General features: G+C 38.7%; 2 protein-coding genes across 8 annotated transcripts in view; one reads left to right on the plus strand and one right to left on the minus strand.

Annotated features, from left to right (window-relative positions):
• SULF2 (sulfatase 2) overlaps positions 1 to 9,945 on the plus strand; it is a 148,303-nt gene extending 138,358 nt beyond the window's left edge. Inside the window, exons 16-21 of the mRNA XM_042465922.1 lie at positions 2,464 to 2,633; positions 3,837 to 3,979; positions 6,097 to 6,220; positions 7,463 to 7,493; positions 7,794 to 7,850; positions 8,927 to 9,945. Coding sequence (XP_042321856.1) covers positions 2,464 to 2,633; positions 3,837 to 3,979; positions 6,097 to 6,220; positions 7,463 to 7,493; positions 7,794 to 7,850; positions 8,927 to 8,957 — 556 coding nt within the window. The 3' untranslated portion in view covers positions 8,958 to 9,945. The remainder of the gene's footprint in view (positions 1 to 2,463; positions 2,634 to 3,836; positions 3,980 to 6,096; positions 6,221 to 7,462; positions 7,494 to 7,793; positions 7,851 to 8,926) is intronic.
• A 144-nt stretch (positions 9,946 to 10,089) lies between these two features.
• NCOA3 (nuclear receptor coactivator 3) overlaps positions 10,090 to 27,387 on the minus strand; it is a 1,019,275-nt gene continuing 1,001,977 nt past the window's right edge. For 5 of the 7 annotated variants that reach the window (XM_042465905.1, XM_042465903.1, XM_042465909.1 and 2 more), the window contains 3 exons: positions 20,938 to 21,166; positions 19,246 to 19,420; positions 15,741 to 16,774 (listed from right to left, as the gene is read on the minus strand). In XM_042465905.1, the coding sequence (XP_042321839.1) occupies positions 16,618 to 16,774; positions 19,246 to 19,420; positions 20,938 to 21,166 (561 nt within the window). In that variant the 3' untranslated portion in view covers positions 15,741 to 16,617. Of the gene's footprint in view, positions 13,837 to 15,740; positions 16,775 to 19,245; positions 19,421 to 20,937; positions 21,167 to 27,387 lie in introns of those variants that run through there. The other 2 variants (XM_042465907.1, XM_042465908.1) reach the window with 2 other exon arrangements.

Raw genomic sequence — 27,387 nt, forward strand, 5'->3', positions numbered from 1 at the left:
ATAATCAGAAAAAATTAAGACAGTATCTGAATGTTCAGATGCTGATCACATCTGATACAAGATCCTGGTTGATGAGTGTATCTGAAATGCCACATACACTTTTAAAGTTTCAGAGTTACTACAGGAGAAGCTATGGCAATTTCACAGAGTGAAAAGGTACAGTGGTGACGGAATTTTGGATTGTAGCACAGTGTGGTGTATTGGCTTGAGCATTGGATTATGATGCTGAAGACCAGGGTTCAAATCCCCGCTCAGCTATGGAAATCTACTGGGTGACTTTAGGCAACTCAAAGTCTCTCAGTTACAGAAGAAAGCAAAGCCAACCCCCCCCCCCCCCCCCCACACACACACAAACCTTCTGAACAGTGTTGCCAAGAAAATAAGTTCACCAAAAGGACTTGAAGGCACATAATGACAAAAAGCATTTCAGTGTACAGGAAGATTGTGATATCTTTCCAGGCTAGGCCTTTTAATGAGAGAAGAGTATTAAACTGTGACCAGAGTTTGGAGATATACCTTTTCAGTATCACAACAGCCAGAATTCCTCAGCTTACAAGTCTAAGCTCTTCAGTTTGACGCACTCTTGACATAAGCGACGCACAGCGACGTGCGGATGCTGCATGTTGCTTACGTCAAAATGGTGGCACCATTACTACACCGCCATGCCTTGCTAGGGTTAGGTACCATGCAGTTGCTGCGCAGTCCCTAACCTAGTATCAGCGCCAGCACAGTGCATTCGGTCTGTCTGTTCTGAGCCTGTTTCTATGATTTCATTTTGTTTGTTGTGCTATAAAATAGTTTCAAGCCCCCCCACTGGAAGGGATAATTGATGCTTTAAAAAAACACAAATGGGTGAGATTCTACATCATGCAGGTAGAGTATAATGATTTGTCTGTGCAGTTCTACATCCTGCTAGACCAGCAGTTTTCAACCTGTGCTCCGTGGACCCCTTAGGGCTCTGTGAGCCAAAAAAGTTGGGAACCCCTGCCCTTGTTTTAAACCATCAGACCACATTCCAGTGGCAATTTACTGGCTGGGAGAAAAACTAAAGGCACCTAGCAGCATCCAGCTGCAGTTCCACAATCAGAAGCTGATATCACACCCTGGCTGTTGAGCAGCTGGCTGGGGATCTGGGGGTGGGGGGGAATCAGCTTCTAATAATAATAATAATAATAGGTTTTATTTATATACCGCCCAATCACTGGGAATCCGAGCAGTTTACAATAGAGGGGATAACAGACAGTTCCCTGCCCACAGGCTTACAATTTAAAAGACACGACACAAAAGGAGAAGGGAATGGTGAGGGGGGGAGGGAATCAGGTCCAGCATTCTTCTCTCCCTCTGAGGCCTGGACCAAGGCAGATGGACCGGAGGGAGGGTTCTTCTTCTTCAGGCTAGCCCCTGATGGAACTGGGCCAGCCTACTCTCTCCCTCAGATGTTGCCCAGGTGCCTCTCACTGTTCCCCCCTCCCCCAAGACAATAAATTCCCATGGCAGCAGTACTTGAAAGCTGCCTTCTGTTGTATATAGAGATGTTGAACAAGAAGTTATTGAGTACCTCTGCCTACAATGTCCAACAAAGAACATACATTCATGTAATCCCAAATTACATGAGCACATCTCACCAAGAGGATTCCAGCCAGTTTCTCATTTTAAAGCCTCTGGGGCATAATCCTTGTTGAACTTGGCAAAATCCTCAGGATTCATCTTTGTATATCATCCATTGTTATGTGCCTTCAAACCCTTACTGACTTATGGAATCTATCACAAGGTTTTCTTGGCAACATTGTTTAGAAGGGGCTTGCCCAAGTGTGGTTGAGAGAGTGACTTGCCTAAGGTCACCCAGTCTGTTTCCATGGCTGAACGTGGATTTAAACCCTGATCTCTCAGTATTCTAGTCCAACACTCAAACCACTACACCATACATCCTGTGTTGCAATTGTTGTAAGATAAGACGTTTGGCCTTGCAATTGCTTTGTATTCCAATATAATATTGTTGTCCCAGTGTCATGACTGTTCTGTCATGCCAATTAGTGGGACACTTCAGGATAATATTACCAGCCCCCTTCCACCAGTGAGCTACGGTGTGAGGAGCAGGAAGGACCCCCAGGGACTGCAAATCTTTCTTGTATCATTGTACACTAATAGGAGGGAGCTAGTCAAATCATTCTGCTGCACTCCACTTGCCGGCTTCATAGTACCCTGTCATTTGGGATGGCTGACAGGCTTTTAAGGTGAGTTTCAGGGTTGGGCCTATAGATTGACCATAGCTACAACATTGTAGGTATGCCTCTGATGCTCAGCATCACAGCCATTACTTTTCTGCACCACAATCTCCCAGCCATCATAGGTAACCTTTTCAAGTGGGGTATAAAAGCTAACACACTAAATCTAGAAACCTTGCATTTGTTACTAATTTGTGCAGCAGGCCATAAAAGTTGCTCCCTTGTCTTCGTGTTGCAGGAAAACCCTGCAAGAGAAGGATAAATTGTGGCTCCTCCGAGAACAGAGGCGAAAGAAGAAGCTGCGGAAACTGCTCAAGAGGATCAAAAACAATGACACATGTAGTATGCCAGGCCTGACGTGCTTCACGCATGACAACCAGCATTGGCAAACTGCTCCTTTGTGGACATGTAAGAATTGCCATCATTTCATCTTGGAATGCAAGATCAGGTTGTTGCATACTCAAGTCACTAGGGAGCACTAGTGTATGCCTTCTTCCTGCACAGCAAGGAAGCTATTATCCTTGCTAAATAAAAGCAAGTTGCCTCTGAGTTGTGCCAGCTCCTTACAGAACTGCCAGACTAAATTATCTTTTCCTATATTCTTATTGAAATACACTCTTTGAATTCTGGGTTCTTTTCTGACCTGATAAGAATTCTGTGTTTCAGCATATAAAAATGCCCATGCCCAAAAGAGTGTTTTGTGTGCACAGAATCATGTCTATTGCATCCAAATAACCAGAACCAGACAAGACCAGTTGGAATGTTTTACAAAGTCAAATAAAATTAAGATAAAATAGAATTTTCTGACACCATTGAATATGTGTCAATGAAATAAATTTTTGTTTCGCTAAACTTGCTGGCAACCAGATCATGGCATTCCTGCTTGAGTGCTTCATGGTTTACTGGAAAATGCCATTGTTATTAATTATTATTACTATTATTGTCCCAGTTTTACACTGTATGGGATTTTTAAAAGAAGTATCCCAAGGCAAAAATCAGATTTCTTGGGGCTTTGTTTCCAGTTGGTTGGTTGGTTGGGTTCAAGAGAAACAAAACTGCATGGTAGGTAGATGTAATTTGGGAACATAGGCCTAAATCCTCTTAGTGCTTCCATCAATAGTAGGTCCATTGAATCAGTGGCATTTACATAATGGCATAGCTGTTGGCTCATTGTTCAACAGTTGATTCATTGGATTTATTCTAATTCAGATTACCATAAGTGTTCAGGTGATGCAATTCAGTGTGGGTCTGGTTTTTTGTATATTCTGTCACAAAATGTTCTAGGGGTCCTAAAATGGCTTGCTCTGGTGTAATGAGTTCAAGGGTTTGACATTTCTTTGAGTATGGAGGCTCCAAGCTATAAAGTGCTTTGAAGGTCAACACTTTGAAATGAGTATAACATTAAGTAGCCATTCAAGGATTTGCTCTGCTTTGAAGGCTGCTACTGGGTTAGTAGAATTGTTTAAGTATTGTAACTATCTGTCTGAAACAATTGTGTTGTAGCCAGGGGTAATAATGCTTGATAAATTGGATTGAATGACATGCTACTTTATTATACTAGCATTTAAAGACATTTTACAACTTTAACTATTGTAAGCCTTTTATTTATAGTGGGTCCTTTTTGTGCCTGTACCAGCGCAAACAACAACACATACTGGTGCATGAGGACAATCAATGAGACACACAACTTCCTGTTCTGCGAATTTGCTACTGGCTTCCTGGAATACTTTGATCTCAACACTGATCCTTACCAGGTAAGCTATGAAAAGTATGGGGCTGTAACTTTTGCAGAAAGTGTAAACAGTTGTAAAAGTTCAGCCTTTCATGACACAAATGAGATAAACTGAAAGCTGCATGAATTGTGTCTCCTGCAACAGAGCAAGTTTTCTTAATGGTCATTTCCAAAGCAGCAGCCATGCTTGAGCAGCTAATTTTGCAGTAGAACAAAGATTCTGCTCATGTTTGCCAGGGTAAATTTCATTGTGTATACCCACTGACATCAAAAATCCATCAAACAGTGATACCGCGCCAGCCAAAATGCAAAATATACATGCTGCAAACTTTTGAAAGTCCACTAGCTTTCATCAGGCAAGGTTTTAAAAACCAGACAGCAGATAAAAATTGAAGATGTTAGTCATAGGTCCACATTTTGCTATTTTTGTTCTCAGTTCAGATGGTATGTCGGGGAGGGAGGGCCAGGTGGGAAACAGCCAGGTAGAAGGAACAGTTTCCACTGCCTCCTGCAATTACACTGCAAAAGATTTATGCTCCACCAGCCTAATGTAGGATCTCAGCCTCATTCTTCAAATCATATTCTGTAAGTACGCAAAAGAACACCACTCACAAGCAGGCTTAGAGGTACTCTTCAGATTTGAAGAAGTTCAGCAACAATTAGGACAACTAAAATATTTCTAGCAGGGCAGTTGCCATCTCCAATAGGCCACTGAAAACTGAACATGCTTGGACTGGCTGGGTTAAGCAGAAAGCCACTTACCCATGGTGGGGAGAAGGGAGGGATGGGACGGATTTATGGAGTTGTAAAAAGGAGGACCTCATGCTGGAACTGCTGCTTATGGGTGTTCTGGTCCCCAGCCTCTTGGGAAATAAGCAGTGGAGAACAGTGATCAGCCTACAACTCCATGTCATATTTGGGGAGAGATGCTTCCACTTTATAGTCATGTAAAGCATGGCAAAGACCATTCAAGAAAACTTGTACTAAACATAACAAAGAGGTGTTGGCGGGGTGGGGTGGGATGGGGGTTAGTAGGCAACACCATCTTTCATCTGTCACTGCTAATGCCTCTGATGAAGCAGATTGCTTTCTATGAGGGGCCCAATCCAAAGGAGACAAGCCCTCTACCTTCTGTTTCTCCTAAGAGGCCTCCATATTCATCTGGACAGAAAAGAGTGAAGAAGCAGTGAATGCAGGTGTGTTTGCTCAGTGTCACTTTCCCTTTGAGACAAGGGCAGTGGGAATCTACATGCCAGTATCTTCTTCCCAGAGGAAAAATGACACTGACAGCACCTCCAGCTGCCATCTTTCTCTTTGCCTATATTTTTTCTGCCCAGAAACAGGCTTGCAGGTGTTGCTTGAATACTTCAAGGGATGGGTGTACATTTCTTTGAAACAGATGTGCATTGCTTGATTGAGAAGTCAAGAAATTTGTGCTGTCTTGCTCAACAATTGTATCCCATTGTTCCCTGATACAAAGCTGTACCTAAGGGATTCTTCCCATATAGCTGCTTTTAGGACTTTTCATGAGTTTGCAGCATTCTCTTCCTGAACAAAACTCTCAGCATGGCATGTTTGACTTAAATGCCCCAGGCTGTAGCAAGAAAGTAACAGGTTTTGTTTTAAGATGTGTAGGGTGTATTTAAACCCTGCCTGCAATCTGTCTCTAGAAAGAAAATTCAGCTGGGTAGCTAGGCAGTTTCCAAATTAAACATGGCACAAGTCAATTCCTTTTGTTATTTTTTTCCCAGTGGAGAAAAAGAAAAGGGGGTTTAATTCTCATGAGATGGTTGAGAATTTCTCCTTGAACATAATGTCCTTAAATATATTTGTTTTGACTAAAGATGACCTTATATACAGTAGTATGTAGTTATTTAGTGCTTATCTCATTAGTTCTTGCAAGCAGTCCAGCGATAGACGTGTTTTAATCACCTTTTGTAGAACTCCATTACAAAAATAATTAGCTTCAGTATACCAGCAAATAACTTTCTAATTTTTTGGAGAAAGTAACTTCAGAGATAGTATTCAGAGCCTTGTACTCTCACAGCATGTAGCATACGTAACAATAAGTATCTTGGTGAGAATTCATAGTAGACCATTTATCTTGTCCACTGAATAAATCAAAACTTATTTTTGCAGCTAGTTAATGCAGTGAACACATTAGACAGAGATGTTCTCAATCAACTACATGTGCAGCTCATGGAACTGAGAAGCTGTAAAGGATATAAGCAATGCAACCCCAGGACTCGGAACATGGAGCTGGGTAAGGCATCTCTTAATTTGCTTTTGCCACAGGAAACAGTTTGTTAACAAAGATGACCTTATTGCAAAGGTTTGGTAGGTGAATCATGAAGTGCCTTAAGCAGGAAAAGTAGGCAAGTGTTCACTGATTTTAGAAATATTTTCTTACATAATTTGCCGCTGAGAAAATCAAAAGTAGAAACTTCTCTGAATGAATTCTGTCAGTCCACTGGAAGAGGTTATGGGAGAGAAGGAAGTTCACAAATGATAAATCATTCCCTCTGCCCAATTTTTCCATGTGCCACAAGAGGCAACATAGGGAATAACTCAACAGCCGTAATACAAAAGGAGCAGTTGATATGTTTGTCAATAATAGTGTGTCTGTAGTGAAAAACAGCTGAGTAGGGAAAATCCAAGGAACTGAACTTACATAATCATTCACTTACCAAGGTCCCATTGATTCACTGGATCTACTTTCTTTGACACTAAACTGGATTCAGGCATTTGCTGTGCCTCAGACAAATTGCCTTTTATGAAGCTAATGCAGCAACTGGAGTGAGAAAATGCCACTGTAAAATAGCGAGTTTGTCTTTTAACCCCACCCCATGTTGCCAAGGGAATGCAGTCTCATTCTTCATTCAGTGGTTATGATTGCATGACATACAAAAGAATAATGATTTGAGTTAACCATGGTTTGGTATATTAAGCCATGAATAAAAAAATGGATGGCCATACAAACTGTGGCTTGCTTTTTCAGTTTCTGATTAATTTCTCTCCTGCCTCTTTTGTTAGGTCCTGTTTCAGAGTAGGCAGTTAGGGAAAAGATGTCAGGAACAAACCACAATGCAAATTTAGACATTCTTGCAAGCTTTAAACAGGTCATTTCATATTGTCATTTGCAGTTGGATAACTAATCACAGCTTGTTGACAGAAGTGAGTTCACAAATCACAAGACCAGATTTTTTTAAAAAAAAAGTACATCCAGGCTTGCTATCACATGGGAACATGGTCAGTGTATGAAGAGTGTGTGAATTTTAATTTGCAGTGGATTGTCTTATTTCAGCTTCTTCGTACTTTTCAGGTGGAATGGTTTGTCTCCCCAAAACTCTCTGTGTGGAACCTGTCATAGAAAGCCATTTGTTTACAGTTAGCCATATACTTTTCCCATTCCAGACAGTGCCTTGACAAAATGGTGTTGTTGGGAGGGGATTGTTGTTGTTCTGCTGTCATTGCTGGATAATGAGTATGATTTCCCTCCATTTAGGCCTTAAAGATGGAAGCTATGAGCAATACAGGTACAATTTAAACTACAACTATTCTTAAAATTTAAATGCTCCTTCTCCTATTAAGTATCTTCACATTTGAGAACTGCATTAGGGAGGAGATAGGCAGGAAGAGCTAAGTTGTGGAGCAAAATTAGAATATGGTGGGTCACTTAATAAATCACCATTCTCTGCATCACTGTTAGCTTTGTTTTATTTTTTGTAGCATATATGTCATGCTAAATTCATTTTGCTTTCTTTTACTGTGCTGTAGCACTGGTGGTTTTCTCAGCAATAGCTAACTCTTTTCTTCTTTTACGGCTCAAATATTAGGCAGTTTCAGCGTCGAAAGTGGCCAGAAATGAAGAGGCCTTCATCTTCCAAATCATTGTGAGTTGGGAGTCCATCCTTGCAAAAATATCTTGCCTTAACTTTCTTACTCTCTCTCTTTGTTTTTGCATGCACTGCATATTCATAACTTCATCTACAGTGGTACCCCGGGTTACGAAAGTAATCCGTTCCGTGGAGCCCTTCGTAACCCGAAATCTTTCGCAAGCCGAAATTGCCATAGGCGCTAGCGCTGGAAGCCGCGATTCCGTGTGAAAAAGCGCCGAAAAGCACCAAAAAAATTTTCGTAACCCAAAAAAAAACCCGTAACCCGAAACAGTTTTTTCTAATGGATTTTTTTCGTAACCCGGAAATTTCGTAAGGCGGTGATTTCGTATCCCGGGGTACCACTGTATTATCATTCTTAAAACATCTACCTCATAGTGATTTGTCTGGGAAATGGATCTTATCTAACAAAGTCACATTTTCTATTTGAGGTTACAGTATATTGCTGAGTGAGTCTGCATCTTTAAGCAGGGCCCAAAGAGTTAGAAACACAACATTGTTATTGTGGGTATTTCTCATCAGTTTTAGGAAGTTGACAGATAGTAATTTATTGTGTCAATGTAGCTATCAATAGTGTAGGTGGAGTGCATTTGTACAGAGAAATGTGTAAATCTGCCAGTTCTGCTAATCCAAACAAAAAGTTGCAGTCCAGTTCCAAAATCTAAAGTGTTGCTGGTTTAACCACACTAAACAGAAAAAGTTTTGAAAGAAGACAAGCAGTCTCAAAATTCTGGGTTGAGCCTATGCATTTTATTGTATAATATTTTCACTTTTTAAAAAAGGCATTGTGAAAATTGGGATCATTTAAACAACCTGTAGTCATTACAATAAAATTAATATGAGAGGTGGCAATTTCTATCCTGAGGTACTTCATTATTTATGAAGTCGGGTTTCACATGAAATTTTAGTTGCAGCTGGTTGTGAAGAAATGTATCTTTTGCTTGTACCACATGCAATTGAGAGCTCTTTCCTTTCACTTGCATGACCATGCAAACAAAATAGGTTTGTTTCACTGCCCATTCTACTGCAGAGTGAAATAATGAAGTACTGTATGTGTTCTTTCTGTTTTACAGAGGACAACTTTGGGAAGGCTGGGAAGGCTAAATTCCTGCAATTGCTGGACCTCAATGAGGATATAAACTGGCCAGAACTTGAATCCTTGTACAGACTTAATGAAAGTGTGTATGATTTCCGATCAAATTATAATGTTAGCCTGGAGGACTGGATGAACTTTGAAGCTAAGGTAGATAGGGTTTTTGCACTGTTATGCAATCAGAATAGACACAGTGATCGTCTGGGGACTACTGTCATAGAGAATATGTATCCTTTCTTGAAGCGTACCAGTTTACCTGCTTTTGCTTTGGATTATACCTCACTTGCTTCACAATCTGTTTTAATTCCACCAGTCACTGCAGCTACTATTCCAAGAGAGAACGAAGCCAAAACCAAGGCTGACCTAAGGCACTTGGAACCCTAAGGGGCAAATGCACACAAAATCATTTCAGTGGAAGCCAGTTTATAGCTCTTCTGTGACTTCACCTCCAACTCCCAACTTCAAATGACATTAGAAGGGCATCATATGAAAACACAAATCTGGATTATTATTTTTCCTAATGGTATAGGCACATCAGCATTGCTAGAAAATGGTAAAAAAACAGCTACTGATCTCAAGAGGATATTCCTAAGTGGGTGCACATAAAAAGTCTTCTGGTGTTCATCTATCACAGAAGCCAATTTACTCATAGTTTACACATCTACCTTGAGGCCAACAGGAGAAAATATATCTTCACTCAGAGAAACCAGCTTTCCAGCATGGTACTGTAAATATTCAGTGTCCTGTTTCAAAAGAATCAAGTCCAAAAGAATTTTGTTACTTAAAGTGTTGGCATGCCCCAGTACCATTTCTGAAAACTCACCTCATTGCATAATAAAGTTTAAAAATTTACCCATTTTTAAAAGCACTGCAAATTAAAAGCAGTTTCTGTATGTCTTGAATTTTAACGAAGTTGGATTTGTATTAAGTCTTTGTGATTATATTGTATGTCCAAAAACCAAAATTACTACTATAAAAGAAAGCACTTGTTTACTTTTATATGTGAGTTTGTTTTTTAAAGGCATTAATAATTAGTTTGTACTAACATACAAGGAATGTGTCCCCTCCCTTGGTTTTTGGCCAGAAATGCTTCCCCATTCCCTGCAGATGATGTGATCTGCATAACAGTTACCCCATGGACAAGTGTGTGTGTCTTACAGGTTTACCTTGTCAGTTGTCAGTGTAGTGGCTAAATGAGAAATATGCATACCCAAGCATGGATCAAGCAGGAATTTGGAAGGAGTAACTAATCAACCGGATATGTTGGGCTTTCTCTTAATATTCTCTTCTTCAATGACCATCTCAATAAGCAAACTGGAAATAAGGTTAAATATTTCTTCTTCTTACAAGAAATTCCACATCTATGCGGCTTTTTCCTTCCCCAATATTGTCCACTATTTTTAAACTAAACACTGAAGTGATAAATGACAACTGTACTGTTATGTGGGATAAAACAGTTTTGTGTTATGGAACGGGTTAATTGTTTCCTAAATTAATTACAACAGATTGCATTTCAGTCACCAAAAATCCGTATTAGAATTGCTAGAGGTGGAAAACTGTAAAGTTAATTTCTTTTTCCAAGATAGAACTAAGTTGGAGGGGTAAAAATGTAAATGTATCTCAATGCCAAAGGAGCACAAAGAGGGAGGAGGGGGGATCTCATATTAATCTGTTTGATAACTGAGGAGCCAAGTAAGCCACAAAGCTTCAGTTTCAAATAGAAACATTTATTTACATTATTAACATCCAAACAAAACAAAAAAGCCCAGAAAAAAGACCATATGACCAACCCTTTTTTAATGTCAGCCCACACGGAGGGCTTTTTGTGATGTACAGATCAATTATTACAAGCAATATTCAATGTAAACTAACTTTAGAATCAATTTTCAATACTGTATGCCTTTCTCCTGAGATATTAGGAAATATTGCTCTCAGTTGAATGGTTTCATAATTGCTGCATTGCTGTCACATGACAGTCTGCTACTAAATTCTGTGTGCTAATTTGTGCAACATTCAAATGGTTTGTTACAGCTGAAAAATTGTTTACTAAAGTAAAAGCACAAAGATAGAAAATGTTTATACATCATGACACATAAATGTGTTCAAAAGTTTGTATGATGTGGTAAGAATAAACTTATTACAAAGACAATGAGTTCAGAAGGCACCAATACCAAACTAAGCTTATTGTCACATTCAGCCATGTTTGATGCACCATTTGGCTAGTCCACATACCATATGATCGACAGTCCGGTTACTAGAGAGATTGCACTGCAACTGAGTTATATTTTATATATTTTGATTCCAGATACGATCATTTCAATCACCAGTGCTTACAGTATTCTCAACAAAGCCAATTCAAACTACTAGTCACAATTTTTAAACAGTGTGGTCAATTTTCATTCAAGTTTCAACTCTCTTTGGAATCAGTAAAATGTAGCAACTGGGGAAAATATAATGGAGAAGATCAACCAGTGAACAGCAGGTACCACAACACTTCAACAATGCAAAGTCACTCAAAATGAAAAAGAAACAGCAACACATATTTTAACATTTCTCCAGAGCAACCAGAGCTTATAGGTGTCATGATTATTGTCAACATATATAAAAGTTAAAACAATGTCTTGTCTTAAATATCTTACCCATGATGTTGCCCTGTTATAATAATTAATTGTAAGGTGACTTCTGAAAAGTTTAAAAATATTTTCTCTTTCTTTAAGGATAAGGGAAGAAAATACCTAGATAAATGCCCCAATTGAGAGGCATCACATATTCACAAAAAAATTGATGTGCATGTGTGCAAGATATTTCCTCACTGACTTTAATGTTGGGATCAATTACACGTCAGATACACATGTGGAGTATGTATTCAAAACAGGTTATCATTTTAAAAGTCCTTGAAGAATATGTAACCTACATACAAAAAGATACTTAAAAGAAATTAAAGGACAAGGAATTTCTTGGAAACATGAGCACAACAGATCACATACAGAATTCTGGGTCACAGCCCAAATATTTGAAGTACAACTTTACTGAAGTTAAATACAATAGCTGAGTGGATTACATAAAACAGGCAATATTAAAACCTGTGCTCAGATAGTAGCAGCTTTGCAGAGAGAATAACACAACTCCTGCACTAAATAATTCTGTTCTTACAATAGAACTGCAAGCTTCTGCAAAACGAAGCTATACCTCCATTATGAATCAAATAACCAAAATCACCAATTTATATATTGAAGAGCAGCTAGACTGAATCTGCAAATGGAAACAGGAAAATAGCAAATACCACACTGCTTTTAGACATTTTGGCCTGCCTTTCAACTGAAAGATCCTGTTCTGAATCACTAGAATTTATGGGGATGGAGACAGGAATCAATATATCTTCATTTGTATGACAGAAATTTATGGGGATTCTGACCTCTCAACTGTAAAATATAAAATGAACAAAACTGCTTAGAAAATAAATACATTTTTACCAGTATGGCAATTAAATGGGATACATTAATTGCCGCAAATAACTTTTTGATATTTATGTATCATCGGAAATGCTCCCTGATGATAGAAGACATTTAACACACACACAAAACACTGAGGTTTCATTAAAAGTTAACCAGATGTCATAGAGCAGAGGCCCTTTCCTTGAAAAGAGAGATTATATTAAAAATTCCACAACTGTTAGGACAGCTAAAAAGAGCCTTTTTGTCATCAAATTGCTCTCTATAAGAAAAAGTAACAAAGTGCACACTTAAGGTGTAGAGAAAATATTAAAAGACCACTAAAATACAAACAAATAGTCTTTTTAAAAGCCAGTACATAAAAGTCTAAATAAATTGTAAGAAACCAATGAAAAGAGGATAAGGGCCAAAGTTACCCAACTCCAAAACCATTTAAATTAAAAAAAATCTATTTGGACAACTTTGACTAAACTGAGTTTACAGACATTATCTTTGTTAAATATTTAGCTTCACAAACTCTTCAAAAATGAGTTAGTGGCCTACAAAAGTCATATATATATAATACAACATCTTAAGATCCTACTTACAAAATTATTCACAAGAATTTCTCCAAATTGCAATGCTTCGCCTTGACTTTTATGAATTTTAATTTAAAAAGTATGATTATTGCTCAAATTTTCATAACAGAAAGTCACTATGTAATAATTTAAATAGATCTTGAAAGGGGGCATGAATTTGATTATTCTTTATTAAAGGTATTGCATTGACCCGCTCGTACAGCATTTTATAAAGTGCACAAAGCTGCACATCAACATGGAAATCTTTATCATGATTATAGTATTTAATCTCCCCATAACCCTTTGGTATCAAAGAGCATGAGTTGGAGGGTGTGGCAGCTCTTTTGTATTGCCACTTGAAAATCAGCATCCAGCATCTGGAAGCAAGATTAACAGCAGCATGAATGTTCAGCATTCTAATCTGTTTTATGAATGAAGGCCAGGAATTACATTCTGTCAGAGACTCTAGTACTCAAGACTATTGTCAAGGTTACTTCAGGCACTTTGGTCTGCCTGTAGTTAAAGGCTTTGGATAGCTACAGTAAACAGAAGCGGTATACAAGAGTCTACCCATTACATTTACTCCAATGCCATACCAAAATCATGCTGCTAGAGGCAGAGTGCCAAAATAATATCTGACCTTGGTTTTCATTTAACACTAGAAAGTGATATTTTGCTTCTACTCCACCTTTTCCCTGCCACCAAAATAGTCCATCATTTATTAAGTCACTTAGGACATCTTCATAGAAAAAGAAGTGGCATTTCCATAAAGCCAGAAGATGTTGCCATGAAGTTCATGTGAACTTTTCTGGAATACTTGTGTTTGCCATATATTACATCTGTCTACTGGGAGATAACAGTTGGAAGTGTCAGCAGTATTTCTGCAGCAAAAAAACAAGAACAAGAAATGTAAGAGATACATTTTTTTTAAATGAAACAAAATGTATGCTGCAGTTCTGAAGGCTAAGGAGCAGAAGTATACGTCAGTATTGTACAGCTAATCAATATTTTAGAGAATACAAATTGATTTGTCATATTCAAAGAGATAGCAGTATTTCTGTTAATCTGTATCAGCATGCAAAATGATCCTGCAGCACTTTTGAGACAAACAAGGGAAAGGAGTTTGTGTCATAGGTCTACTTTATTATATGCACTGGGTGAAGTGCCTATGGAGACATTTGAATGGATGGAGAGGGTCTCTTTGAATATTAATAGATGTGTTAAACCTGTGGGTATAGTGACAGGGTGAGAGGTTCAGTTTTATCAATGGTCATTATGGGGCAAAGGTGGGAGAAAGGAATTTCCATATCTCATAGTCATGATGAGAAACCTGTACTTAGGACAAGAGGTAATTCTTAGAACAGAATATAGAAACAGAATGGTTGCCAACTGGCAAGCGGGTCAGGCAAGGCAATGTATTATTACTCTACTTGTTAAGCTTGTATGCAGGAAATACACTAATATCAGGGTTAGACTCAGAAGAATGAAGACTGAAGATGGGAGGAAGGAACATCAACAATTTAAAATACCTGGATGACACCATACAACTAGTGGGAAACATCATGGACTACAAACAATTACTGAGGAAGGTCAAGGAAGAAAGTGCAAAGGCAGGCTTTCTGCTGAACATAAAGAAAACAAAAATAATCTCACAGATAATCTACATAAATTCAATCTAGACAATGAGAGAATTGAAATAGTTAAAGGATTCCTGTATCTTGGATCAAACACTGATAAGAATAGAGACTGCAGTCAAGAAATAAGAAGACTAGGAATAGGAAGGGCAGTGATGAAAGTACAAGATCAGATCCTAAAGGATAAAGATAACAAATGAGCATTAAAGTTAGAATCATCCATTCCATTTTATTTCCCATCATCATGTATGGATGTAAGAGCTGGACAGTGAAGAAAGTGGATGGGGAGAAAATCAACTCATTTGAGATGTGGTGCTGGAAAAGTGCTGAGAATACTGCAGAAAGCCAAACAGACAGAACAAATGAGTGCTTGAACAGGTCAAGCCTGAATTTTCCCTAGAAGCCAAGAGGATCTATGATTAAATTTAGGCTATTTTACTTTGGCCACATCATGAGAAGACATGAATCACTGGAAAATACAATAATATTAGGAAAGGTAGAAGACAGCAGAAAGAGAGGAAGACCACATGCCAGATGGATAAATTCTATCAGGGAGATTGTGGGCCCTAATCTACAAGACTTAAGCAGAGCAGTGAAGGATAGTGGAAGTTGGAGAGGTTTCATCCATGGGGTCTCCATGTGTCGAGATTGACTTGAGGGCAGCTAACAGGAAAAAGAAGAAGATGAGAGTAGATAAGCATAGTAAGGGAGTTCCTGGAATGTTGTGTGATATTGGCTGGGGACCAGAAAAGAGAAGTGATTAATTGGGCAGACAGCCAAATTGGGGCTGAGATAGTACAGTGCGCCCACGCCATACGCGGGCGTGCCATACGCAGCCTTGAGCATACGTGCTCAAGCCGCAGGGCGCGCGCGAGGCGGAAGGGGCAGCGCGTCCCATTCAATTCATGCGCCCGCACCGCCGCACACGAGCCCCATTGTTTCCAATGGGGCTCGAGCATAGGCAAAATTCGCCTTACGCGGAGGGATCCGGAACGGATCCCCCGCGTAAGGCGAGGACGCACTGCATTATAATATGTGTAGTGTGTCAGGAAAACATTTCTTCATTTTTGTGGGGTTTTTGGGCTTTGAGGCTGTGTTCTAGAAGAGTTTATTCTTGATGTTTCACCAGCAGCTGTGGCCAGCCACAGCTACTGGCAAAATATCAGAAATACACTCTTCTAGATGAACATGGCCTCATAGCCCAAAAAACCCACAAAAACTATGGATGCCAGCCATAAACGTCCTCGACTTAACATAAAACATTTCTTGTTTAATCTACTGTCAATAGACTGGGGTTCATGGATATATCTCAATTTGGCTGTTTCTCCTTCCAATCTCCTTTTCAAAATTTTGCTATTCTGAAGTCCAGGATGGAATGTCCAAGAAGATTGAAGTGTTCTGCAATAGGTTTTTATGTGTTCCCATTCCTAATGTATGATTTACATCCATTCTCCAGCAGAATGACTCTTGGTCCAATGTACAGTGATAAGGGGCACTATCAATCACCCAATCACTATACCTGCCTATTTTGAATTTCTATTACTATTTATACACATGCATACTACCCCTCAGTTGGTACAAATGTCTGTCCATAGACACTTCAGTCTAAACATTTGAAGTAGAAGACCCAGTTTACAAAAGTTTATGCAGCTTACGCTACATACATCTCAGCCTCAAAGGTTCTACAAGATCTCTTTGCATACAGATTCCTACAGCACGCAGCTAAACATATACTGTAGTCTTAATTCCAGAATCTCCAAATCACATGGATTCCTTGAATAAACCTACCACAAACCTGGAATGGTCACAGGAAAAAACTGTTCCATACTTGTTACTTCACTTTGTTGTGTTGTAAAATGAATGATAACCTACTAGAGCAAGAGGGAACTGAAAGACAGGAAGAAATAAGAAAAAGTGTGCAGCAAATGACAACTATACAAGCTGAAAAGGCTGAGAATTGTGAATGTTCACATTCAATGACACTTTAAGGGTCTGAGTATGTATTTTAATATCTACTGAAACCTATCTTTATAGCCAACTTACCTGGTCTGGACCCATGGGCATCCCTGACATAGGCATAGCATTAATATTCATTTGCCCAATATGGCCACCATTGCTGTTCATGTGCAACATATTATAAGCTGAGGGATTCCCTGGATGGCTGAACTGTTGCTGTGGAAAGGAACTAGAACATACAAAGAAGAAAAAGTAGTTTAAGAAAGGCCCTGATTAATGATCCTACTTCAAATATTTCCTCAGCAACTAACACCATACAAATATGTTAATGCTTAATAAATATTGCCATTGTATTGTTTATTAAGGACCTAGGTACCTTATTATCCACCTTATATACGAAATATAAAACCTAACTGTCCATCGTCACCTTTTTTTCCCTTTCTCCTGTATGATTTTTAACACCTTTTGCCTGATGAAGAAGCCAGTGGCGTTTCGAAAGGTTGCAACATGTATATTGTGCACTGGTTGGCCCAATAAAGGTATCATTACTTTGTGGATTTTGGATGTTATTGTATCTCTCACCATCAGTTTGCAATCACTGCCATCACAGTATGTTGAAGGTCATGTTGAAGAAATAAATAAAATCATTTGATAGCTCTACAGACCAGCTTACTAGAAATCTCTATTGCAGTTTAGGTTGCATAAGTTTATGCATACTTAACTACATAGAAGAGCTGGTAAGGAACTCTACTAGTGAGCTTCAAAGCTGTACAATGAAACACTTGAAAGAGTGTCCCAATGCACACTGAATTTTACCAGTGCACAGTGGCACTCATTACCCAGTATCCCAATGCACATCTATCCTGTTGTGTATCTGGTCCCACTGTGCATTATGTTCCGATACACATCAATCACTTTGCTGGGACCCCTATGTAGTTAGTGTCTGAATAAGGACATTGTAAAACTGCTCAATTCTATTTCCCGCATACATTAAGTCCACTTATGAAGATATAAGTCCCCAAGTGAATTCTAGCTGATATCATTATTTACAATCAAGTGGATCTACAAATGGAAGAAAGAGGGTACTGGTCAATATATGCCAGTACTCACTGCTACAGAGATCCTGTAGCACCTTTGAGACTAATGAAAAAGAAATTGGCAGCATGAACTTTTGTAGACTGAAATCTATGAAAGCTCATGATGCCAATTTCTTTTTTTCGGTTAGTCTCAAAGGTGCTACAAGATCTCTCTACGTACTGATTCTACAGGCTAACACAGCTATATCTTTGAATTCTACCCATTGCTAGAGTTACTGAGTTAAAGTGCTATTAAACATTGCATTCTTGCACTCTTGATCAGGCTTTTAAGCCTTGCAAATACACTTGCCTATGCCCATCAATTTTTCTTGTTCAAACTTCTCTCACTCTGTAATCAGTGTTACCATCTTTGGTGCTGGTTTACATGTTACAAAAAATCAGGGTGTGTGTTATTCTTGTTTTTAATATATTATTGGTTTTAACTTGAACAAGAAACAAGAGGGGGAAAAAAAACATGAACAGGATCATCCAGCTCATCAAAACTAGCTATACAGTTGAATTAAGCAAATCAGCACAAAAGATCAAGTATCATGTCACAATCTATCCACCCATGAACACATAGGAGTAGCTGGAAAAAGAGAAGTCATGTTGCTAAAATATCTTCATAATCTCCATTCCTAAGACTTTTTACTATGTTTTTGCCATTTTTATTGTTCTCTAACATGGAAGCTACCTTGCAGACACTTTTTGGGGAACAAAGCTGGGCTAGTAATATTTAGAATTTATAAAACTGAACTAATATCTCTAGAGAGCTCAAACATTATTGATTAAATCCTGCCTCATGGGTGTTATCCATGTATATACAACTCTACTATCTCTAGGAAGACTAGTTCAATGTATGTTTTATTTACTTAGCTATGATGATGATGATGATGATGATGATGATGATGATGATGATGATGATGATTATGATGATGATGATGATGATGATTAACCTTTATTTATAAAGCGCTGTAAATTTACACAGCGCTGTACAATCTTTTTAATTAGATGGTTCCCTGCCCTCAGGCTTACAATCTAAAAAGACACAACACAAAAGGAGAAGGGAATGGTGGTGGGGAAAGGGATGAGGTCTAGCAGTTCTTCTCAACCTCCAAGGTCTGGACAAAGGCAAATGGACTGGAGGGAGGACTTGGCTTCTTGGAGCTAGCCTGCCTCTCTCTCCCTCAAGATGGAGGATAAAGGGAGGGCTGTGATTCTGTCAGACATTTTTTCAGAACTCTGGCTTTTAGAATAAGTCTAGTCTCCCCGCTCCCCCAAGCAACACAGACTTGTGTGTTTCTTCCATTCCATTTTAGATTCAACTTGGCTGGTTATAAACCAGCAAGCTATGACTATTCTTATATACCATTTGTTTCAAACACTCAAACTTCAAATCCTGGGTTACAAAGTTTACCGTTTTGTTTTAATTGGTTAAGCTTAATCACACTTTATAGAGAAGATATGAAAAACTGTATGTAATTGTGCACAAAACAAACAAAAACAGCACATAATTCGGCTTGGCAAAAACTGCCCATTTCTGTTTCTCTAAAACTGAGCACCAACACTATCCAAATTCACATACTTCTTTCAAAAACACAAGATGGGATCATTTCTTTCTCACCTGCTTCTGGCCATACTTCCTGATGGCCAACCCTTCATCTCAGGAGATGGATACATTGGTGTTGCCTGAGGATGCTGCATCATGGGATTCTGTGAGGGTCCAATTCTTTGAGCCATCATAGGATTAGGAGGACTTGATACTCTGCTGAAGGGAGGATCTGGTGCCTGGTTCATTCCTTTAAAATAAAACATTTTGGAAGTTATTTTTAAATAGTACTTACCTGAGATATTTTTGTTGAAGGAAACTTTCTTCAGTAAATTGCAGAGAAACTAAAGTGTATTCAACCCAGCTGCTCCAATAAGCCTAAGATCCCATCACATTAGTATAGAGGTTTTTATGTAGGAACCATATGCACTACTATATGGGAAATTGCCAATTTCTCATCTAGCATGAGTGGTATAGCATTAAATATTTTTTTGTTAATATTCTGTCTGTTGTGTGCCTTCAAGTCGGCTCCAACTTATGGCAACCATCAGGTGAACCTGTTAAGGGATTTTCTTGGCAACATTTGTTTGCCATTGCCCTCCTCTGAGGCTGAGACTGTGATTCGCCCAAGGGTTTCCATGCCTGAGCAGAGATTTGAATCTTGATTGCAACAGTCATTGTCCAACATTCATAATCCACTACACCACTCTGGCCTATGTCTATTCATCAAATATTACATTGATTTAGTTGGTCATGGAAAATTTGTGCCGTTTACATAATGCCTCCATCTCCTTTTGGCAAACTTATAGAATATGTCTTTTGGAATTGCAAAAATTCCTCCTGATCCAGGGTATAATTCATGTAGAGGAACAATAAAAATGATGCCAGAAAGAACTGTCCCTAGCAGTGATGCAGTGGTGTTCAAGATAATGCACCTCTGGCCCCTGGATAGAGTTAAAGCATCACCTAAATTTTTGGTACCAGCCTCATACTGACTTCAAGAATCTTTCTTCTAAATCCCTTCCCTCTTTCCTAGCATCTGCTTTCTTCAGTTATGTTCAGTTGGCTGTAAAAAGGTTTAACCACTGATACAATTGTTTCTAAGTGCCCTGCAGTATTGGGGAACTAATAATTCACCACGACTTTAAAAAAAAACGATTTCTGGGCACCTAGCTGGAGAATAGCAAGAGTACAGGTGGTGTAGGTCATGGACCAAGTATATGAACATTAGCAAGAGCTGTACCTACTATTTGGCAGTGAGGTTGTAAAACAAATTAAAAACAGCTGCATGGTCAGTAAGCTGTAGGGTGCCAAAGTTCTCCAGCTCTCCCCTTGTCCTGTTTAATATCTATATGCAGCCAACGGGAAAGATCAGTAAGATTTTTGGGGTTGGATACTATCAATATTCTTATTGAAGTCAGGTTGGACAGAGCAAGTGAAGGAACAGTGCCTGAATGCTGTAATGGAATGAATGAGGGACAATAAACCAACACTAAATCTTAATAATATGGAGACTGATCTGGTGATTCTTGAGTGTGGTAACCGAGTAACCAACCAACAAAATAACTGGTTTTTCATGGGAGGTACTGCACTCCCCCCCCCCCCCCCACATCCTTATGAACTTTTTATTTTAAAATGATAGGTTTTAACAAAATTGTCTCTTCAAATATGTTTTAACATTATAACTTATTGTGGGTCTGGTACTCTTTTTAAATAATGTTGTGAGCTACCCGCGGTCTTCAGAGAAGACAAGATAAACATACATACCATAATTTGATGGGTACGAAAACTGCTGGGGTGGAACTGGAGCCATTGGAGGGCCTGTAACTGCACCATCCATGCTTCCTGAGGCAGTAACATTTGGGGGAGGACTGAAGGCCTGAGATTGTTGCTGTTGTTGCTGCATCATCATTGCCATTCTTTGCTGTCTGATGTGGTGACTTATTAACTCCCTGTTTCGCTGGGCCACCATCTGTGCATTAAGGAAGCCCTGTTGCTAACATCCAAATAGAAGCAAAAAAAGACAAAAAAAAGAATGCATTAGAGAATACAGTCATACAACAATTTATACTAAGAAGTGCAATAGTACATAGCTGTTTCTCTCAACAGATGAATGGAACTGAAATCTAGGAAGCTCTACAGAATGACTGCCCCTCACATCATGTATTAGCCCACCGCTCTGTCCTCGATATATATTTTTTTATTCAGTTTTTAATAGATATTTTAGTTGTAACATGTTTAATTCTGTTTTAAGGGGGGAATTTGGGACATAATGCTGTGAATGTGGATATTTTAATGTGTTGTGAGCCGCTTTGATTGCCTAGTCACAGAAAAGCGGGATAAAAATAAGTTTTATTTATTTATTTATTATTTATTTACATTTATTCTGCACAATAAATCACAGTCTACATAATGCATATTTATCCAAAGTTATTCTCTGAATGCCTATTCTTATGCATCCAAAATCCTGGTCATCTCAGGAGGCTTAGGGCAGGGGTATGAATGAGACATTGGTTACTTACCACGAAGGTTTATTCTAGGCTGCAGAGGAGGAGGCATCCAGAAATGGATTAACTCCCATAGCCACTTGGGCCAGGCAGGGGGGACCAGACCAAAAATCTGCTTTAACCTATTGAACCCCTAGTTCCTCTCCCCAGTTCTTGCCATAGGCAAATACACAGAAGACTGGTCATAATCAGGAAAATATAAAACAGGAAAGAGGGGAAAAACTATTGCTTAAACCAAAGGGTAACTGGATATGCATTCTCAGATGGCAGGAATATCTACTTTGAGAAATGGGGGGAAAGTACCCGTGTCTCAAACTATTAGCCAGTTGCTATAACGTCTACCTGCCAACAACCACACGTGTACAATCAAGGTTTCTATAACTACTGTGTCTACTGAAGGTAGATGTGTTAACCCAAGTGGCCTCTATGTAGATTTCACTAAGAAAAGTGTTAGTGGAAAGATCTGCATGTAGAGTTGCTACCCTAGTAAAGGGAAGTGCTAGGTTCCTTGAAAACCATGGTAAACTATAAATATAAAGGCATTTAATCACTTGGCTAGGGTGGAAACTGCTATTTTCTAGCCCAAGGAAATTGATTTAAAATATATGCAATGTCTTTCTGCCATGCTGCATGAGTTGATGCATTAGGCCAAATTTGTAATGCCTGGTGAAAACTGTAGTATTAGGTCATGTAGCCACTGCAAATTTCAGGGTGAGTGGCACTAGTTAAAAAGGCTAATGAAGTTGCTCCTGCCCTATGGAGTATAATATGCTTTCATTTTGACAAGTGAAGGAATTAGTACAGTATTAAAATACAGGCATCAACCACCTGGCTCCCCATCCCCTAAACAAATATCTGCTCAATAGGTTTCTGAGGCCAAAGATCTGAAACTCCATTAAGGAGAAGGATGATCATGTCATCTAAATAGCAATCTAGGCTTGTGTTCTAGTCAATGGTCTAGAATTACAATTCCAGGAAACAGCGATCCACTAAGGGAAATCAGAACCCCTCAGCATCATGAGACAATTTTAAAGTGACTGATGATTTAACTGAAGGACTGAAAGCATTTACAGGACCTTGTAGGTCCTTCTACTTTTCTAGCCCTTTGAGGGCAGAAAAAGCCAGCTTTTCAAGATGTAACTAGTTTTGTCCTCCTATTATTATGCTTTATTACAAAATAAACATATTAGTCTTAAAGTGTCACAATATTTTTTTTAAAAAAAATGCTCAAATAGATTGGAAAAAATGTCCTGAAAATTATTCACTAGGCTTCAGCAGGGTGAGAGAATTTGAAAGTCCTCAACTTGAAGAAAAACACTATTGCTTGCCCAGACAGTTCTCACTACCCCTTTAATTTCTAAGGGAAACACTGTGTAAAATGTTCCAGTAGGGTGAGAACTACAGATTATGCAATACTTATTATGGTCCTATCTCTGTTTGAAACAGAAGGAGGCCAACAGTCTGGACCTTCCTGGATTTTTTATCAATTTATTATGCCTCCTGTTTCATAGGTGAAGAGGGCTGGAAGAGTTCACCTCTGATCTACTTGAGAATGTCCATTTTCAAGATGTACCAAATTGATTATCTTAGAGTCAGACTAACATTTTCTCCTGTCACACTTAAACGTAGACCCCTCACTCTTTGTGCGAGGAAGGGGGATGGCTGTCCTAAAAAGAATATGCTAAAAAGAAATAACAGTTCTAAATGGTTAGCCAGCATTACAAAGATGTTAAAATGACCACTAACCTCAAAGAAATGAAAACCTCAAAACCTGTCAGATATAACAGTGTAATTCTGTTGCTGAGGAGCCAAAGGTGTTTTCCACCACCACTTTTGCTCCACTTTTATTTTTACACTTGCAACAATAATTTTTCTGTGACCCACCTACTGCAATCATTCCACCTGCAACAGTTTGAAGGCAAAGACATGTTGTATTCCATATCATTTGGTGCCAAAGTTAACCACACAGAGCTGCCACCAACCATCACCCACACAGGCTACTAATTTCATAGAATCATAGAATCATAGAGTTGGAAGAGACCGCAAGGGCCATCCAGTCTAACCCCCTGCCATGCAGGAAATCCAAATCAAAGCATCCCCAACAGATGGCCATCCAGCCTCTGTTTAAAGACTTCCACTGTCGAACAGCCCTTACTGTCAGGATGTTCTTCCTAATGTTGAGGTGGAATCTCTTTTCTTGTAGCTTGCATCCATTGTTCCAGGGCCTGTTCTCTGGAGCAGCAGAAAACAAGCTTGCTCCCTCCTCAATATGACTTCCTTTCAAATATTTAAACAGGGCTATCATATCACCTCTTAACCTTCTCTTCTCCAGGCTAAACATCCCCAGCTCCCTAAGTCATTCCTCATAGGGCAAGGTTTCCAGACCTTTCACCATTTTAGTCGCCCTCCTTTGGACACGCTCCAGTTTCTCAATGTCCTTTTTGAATTGTGGTGCCCAGAACTGGACACAATATTCCAGGTGGGGCTTGACCAAAGCAGAATACAATGGCACAATTACTTCTCTTGATCTAGACACTATACTTTTATTCATGCAGCCTAAAATTGCATTGGCCTTTTTAGCTGCCGCATCGCACTGTTGACTCATGTTCAACTTATCGTCTACTTGGACTCCTAGATCCCTTTCACATGTAGTTTCATTCAGCCATGTGTCTCCCATCCTATATCTGTGCATTTCATTTTTCTGCCCTAAGTGCAGTACCTTACATTCCTCTGTGTTGAATTTCATTTTGTTAGCTTTGGCCCAGCTTTCTAGTCTATTCAGATCATTTTGAATGTTGATCCTGTCCTCTGGAGTATTAGCTATTTCTCCTAATTTGGTGTCATCTGCAAATTTGATAAGTATGCTCCCAATTCTGTCATCCAGGTCATTGATAAAGATGTTGAATAGTACTGGGCCCAGGACAGAGCCCTGTGGGACCCCACTGGTCACTTCTCTCCAGGCTGAAAAAGAGCCATTGTTGAGCACCCTTTGCGTTCGGCCGGTCAACCAATTACAGATCCATTTAACAGTTACTTTGTCTAGCCCACATTTTACAAGCTTGTTTGCAAGAATGTCATGGGAAACCTTGTCAAAGGCCTTACTGAAATCAAGATATACTATATCCACAGCATTCCCTTCATCTACCCAGCTGGTAATTTTATCAAAGAAAGAGATCAGATTTGTCTGGCATGACCTGTTTCTCTGAAACCCGTGTTGACTTTTTGTGATTATGGCATTGCCTTCTAGATGTTCACAGACTCTCTGTTTAATGATCTGCTCCAGAATCTTTCCTGGTATTGATGTCAGACTAACTGGACGATAATTGTTGGGATCCTCTTTTCCCCCCTTTTTGAAGATGGGGACAACGTTTGCCCTCCTCCAGTCTGCTGGGATTTCTCCTGTTTTCCAGGAGTTTTCAAATATGATTGCCAATGGCTCCGATATTATATTTGCCAGTTCTTTTAATACCCTTGGATGGAGTTCATCTGGTCCTGGAGAATTAAATTCATTTAGATTAACAAGGTATTCCTCTACTATCTCTTTACTTATTCTGTGCTGAAATTCCCCTATTCTGCCCTCTGCTCCATTATCCTCAGGTTGAGCACCCTTTGCCTTTTCTGAGAAGACTGAGGCAAAGAAGGTGTTGAGTAATTCTGCGTTTTCTCTGTCTTCTGTTAGCATTTTGCCATCTTCTCCATGCAGTGGCCCTACCGTTTCCTTCTTCTTCCTTTTGCTGCGGACATATCCAAAAAAGCCCTTTTTATTGTTCTTAACAACTCTAGCAAGCCTGAGCTCATTCTGCGCTTTAGCTTTTCTGACTTTACCCCTACACATGCCTGCTATTTCTTTGAATTCCTTTTTTGTGATTTCCCCCTTTTTCCATTTCTTATACATGTTCCGTTTCAAACTTAGCTCGGTTGAAAGTTCCTTAGTCATCCATCCTGGTTTCTTGAGATTTCTCCCATTTTTCTTTCTCACTGGAACTGTTTGAAATTGTGCCTTCAGTAGCTCCCTTTTAATTTGTCCTTGGCTAAGGAGTATTTAATGCCATTTGTTCCCTGGTAAACCCCATAGAGCTGTCACCATTAATCAGTACAAGGGCCATTAATTTGTCTTTGACTGGAGAGCCTTCAGTGTTGTTCCTTTTGTTGAGTAATAATTGGGATAAGGTAACCAATTCTCAGCCAGATTTCCTTTGGCAAGCCCTGAATTGGCAGTAAAAAGAGCTGACAGAATGTGCTGCCTTGGCACTGAGCAGCTTCTGGAAGACACCAATCAAAATCACTCTGGTGTTCTTCAACAGACAAACATGTTTGGATGGTAAAATCTGGACTTTGTTGTTTTCTCCATAGGTGCCATGCAAATTGCCAAAATGGGGAAAAGAACAGGGCAAAAGAATAAAGTGTTTTTGAAACAGAACGTAGAAGAAATTAGTTGAAAAAAGAAACAATCAGGAGAAAGTTAAGGAAAATTAGAACCAGAGATACAGTAAGTAAACCAAAGAAAGAATGAAAAACATTTGACATGGGCTAAAATAGGAAGGACAACTGGAGGAGGAACTAAAGGTTCAAGATGATTCAAGGCGGCTTTCAGGTCACACAATGCCACTTAGCCTGGATGACAATGGCAGTTAACCCTTTCCTTTTTTTAATTTTTTAAAAATTTTATTGCTGCACAAATATACAAAAAACATACCAAAATCTAATGAAATCAACATATCATCATGTTATATGTCTCAGGATCAAAACAACTCCCTTATCCCTTATCAATCTTTATGTTCTTTTCTATTTCGGTAGTCAAAATTCAATATTCAATCTTTATTCATTATTTTAAAGTGAAAACAAGAGATAGAAAGGGGAAAAGGGGAAATCAGAGGTGCTAAACAAATACAAAGTAAAAGCAAAAACAAAAAACAAAACAAGGCAAAAGCAGAACCAAACATAAAAACAAAACAAGACAAAAAAAACTTAACACATAACGAAGGGATAAACATATAAACGAAGCAAACTAACCACAGTAAAGAAAAAAAGAAAGAAAAGAAAAAAGGGAAACCCTCATAAAAAGAAAACAACAAAGAAAAGAGAGAACAAACAAACAAACTAACAATTTATTGGACTTCCTTAACCCTTCTGTGATCCTCTTTTCCAATTATTTTTCCTTCTATATATTATGATATTAAGTTTTTCCCCTTTGATTTTACTTTCAAACCTATACTATGCATGACCTATATTACCAACTTGACTCTGTTTAAATGTCTATTATTATCTATCTTACCTTATTTAATCTATTTTACCAGTCTATGTTTAAATTCTTCTCCTCTATAACCTATTTATGTTATGATCTCTAAATTAACTATTTCCAACAAACTATTTCAACAGTTTTAACTTTTCATACCTAAAATTGCTATCTCTCCCCACTGTTCTTTTAAGAAATTGATCACTTTGTTCCAATATTTATTGAAATTTTCTAATGTGTTTATCTTTTATTAATTGAGTTAATTTATCTGCTTCCATAATATTGTATATCTTCCAAATCCAATCTTCTTTTGTAGGAATTAATTCTTTCTTCCATTTTTGGGCAAAAACAGTTCTAGCTGTGGTTAGCAAATAAAATAGTATTTTCCCGTAATTCTGTTCCAAGTCATCCTCTAACACCCCCAATAGGAAAATTTCTGGTTTCAATTCTAATTTTAAATCTAACATTTCATTT

This window comes from Sceloporus undulatus, chromosome 4, assembly GCF_019175285.1.
Source record: "Sceloporus undulatus isolate JIND9_A2432 ecotype Alabama chromosome 4, SceUnd_v1.1, whole genome shotgun sequence".
Taxonomy (NCBI): Eukaryota; Metazoa; Chordata; class Lepidosauria; order Squamata; family Phrynosomatidae; genus Sceloporus; species Sceloporus undulatus.